We start from the raw sequence: 2,230 nt of genomic DNA on the forward strand, positions 1-2,230 counted from the left end.
TGTCTCTGAAGGAGTTGTAGAGTGGGACTGGAGCAATCCGTAGAACACTGGGCTCTCTCATGTCACAAACAACTCCCCTCTTTTCCAGCTCCTGGAAGACTCTCCTTATGGGGACAGAGAAGGAGAGTGACAGCTGGCAGCCTCTCTGTTGAGGGTCTGAGGGTGTGATGAGGTGGACGTGAGGCTTGGACAGATCCTTAGTGTAGAAGTATTTAATCAGGTACTCCAGGTAGCCAGTAAGGAGTACAGATTTGCTGCGCAGTGCCTGCATATTGGTCATGTTAAAGACCTCCAAGCTGGCCTGCAGGGAGCAGACAAGAAGAATTGGTTGGTTTGACAGTCTGAAACCTCTCACTCCAGGCTGCAGCTCCATCACATTAGTCATCTGGAAGCGGGTYGTCAGGTCATGTCCCCACCATCCCAACAGCGTTGGCTTTATAGTGTCTTTGTGTTTTTCATGAACAAACGCCCCAGCAAGTCCACCAGCGCCTGAATTTAAATACTTGTAGGAGCACCAGCAGGCAAAGTCAACGCCCCAGTCATGCAGCTTCAGGTCAACATTTCCTACAGCGTGGGCACAATCAAATCCYACAAAACAACCCTTTTTGTGTCCAGCCTCTGTGATGGCACGCATATCAAACAGTTGGCCGGTGTAAAACTGAACTCCGCTGAACATCACCACAGCGATGTTGTCTCCCTCCTTCTGAATCACCTCCAGGATGTCCTCAGTCCTCAGGGTGTCTTCTCCCGGTCTTGGAGACAGCAACATCATGCTGAGCTGAGGGTCAAATCCTCTCAGGCGGATCTGAGACTCTACGGCATAATGATCTGAAGGGAAGGCCTTGTCCTCCATAAGGATTTTGTGCCGCATTGTGTTCGGTTTGTAGAAAGAAAGCAATAGAAGATGTAGATTTACTGTTAGACCGTTCATCAGCGCTACTTCCTCAGTTTTTGCTCCAACAAGGTTTGCCATGAGCTCYTCTATGGTGTTCTCAGCCCATGCCCATGGTCTGGATCCTTCTGTGTGACCTTGGACCCCGAATCTGGCCCAGTTGCCCAGCTCTTCTTCCAGATATTTCTTAACCATTTTGGGTTGAAGTCCAAGTGAATTTCCCGACAAGTATATGCAGTCTTTGCTTCCATCCGCCACAGAGAGATCAGAGTGAGGCAGATCTGAGACTTTGGGTACCAGAAAGTTCTCCCTGAGATGACTTAGTTTGTCGTGTTTGTCAAAATATTCAGCCACTTCTGCAGAAGTTGAGTCACAGCCAAGCAAGGCCGCTGCTTGCACCACTGCCTCTCTGGGATGTAATCCAAGAAAGTGTTCCATTGTTAACCTTCAGAAGGAACCAACAAATCAGTTTAACAACATGAATTCGTAAGGATTTAAATGAAAAGAATGTAACCACTACAGTCCTGAAATGCCAATAAATAAGAACCATTAAACTGTAAGGAGGGGTAAAGATCTTACAGAGTAAAACATGTTTTTAAAWAAGTCAGTGACTGAAAAGGCTTTAAATTGTTTAACTGTGCAGTAAAAGTTGTAACTTACAGTGGGTGAAAACTCCCCAGGCTTGTCTGCTTGTATGTCTGCTGTCAAACGATCTTTAACCCTTTTGAATGCCGTCTCTTGTTAATAATTGTCCACTTGACCTGATTTCTGACTGCTGATTTAAAGACTAGCAGCTTAACATAGATCGGACTGATTTGACAGTTTGCATTCAAACAGATCCAATATGCTTCCCCCTTTTTTGTGGTTTCACTTTCAAGTGTGAAAATGTCAGTGTGAAATTATTGTAGCACAATTCTTTCTGTGTCAGAGTTTACACAGGGTTTTCAGTAGGATTGTAGAGATTATCGCCCATTCATAAACTGGGTAAACTGGTCTTTATGCAGCATAGGAAACAAAGGGACCCAGATGAACCACAGCCATATTGAAAGCTTTATTTAAAAAAATTTAGTGGCAGCTGCAGGGCCGGATTAACACTTCCCTGTACCCTGGACAACAATATTCAAGGGCCCCATCATCACGACCCCAGGATTAYCAGTCTGGCAAAATACAGAGTAAAATACACTGCTATGTCCTCTTGTCAAGGACACTCCTTCACATGATGCTATGAAAACAAAACACATCAATGTAACCTGGTAAACATGACCCACTACACTGAGATCGAGGGAAGTGTCCTTCATTTTCACAAAAGCAACGCTTGACATTAGGCAACCCTCTCAG

The 2,230-nt window shown here is 45.2% G+C and overlaps 1 protein-coding gene across 1 annotated transcript; it reads right to left on the reverse strand.

The window, feature by feature from the left end:
- Nucleotides 1-1,337, reverse strand: kynu (kynureninase; the record flags this gene model as incomplete). Its single annotated transcript, XM_014032258.1, is given in 1 exon segment — nt 1-1,337. A coding segment is annotated over 1 exon segment (1,337 nt), but the record flags the coding sequence as incomplete, so codon positions are not given.
- Between the last annotated feature and the right edge of the window lie 893 nt (nt 1,338-2,230).

The sequence above is a fragment of the Austrofundulus limnaeus genome, unplaced genomic scaffold (genome assembly GCF_001266775.1).
Source record: "Austrofundulus limnaeus strain Quisiro unplaced genomic scaffold, Austrofundulus_limnaeus-1.0 Scaffold1406, whole genome shotgun sequence".
Lineage (NCBI taxonomy): Eukaryota > Metazoa > Chordata > Actinopteri > Cyprinodontiformes > Rivulidae > Austrofundulus > Austrofundulus limnaeus.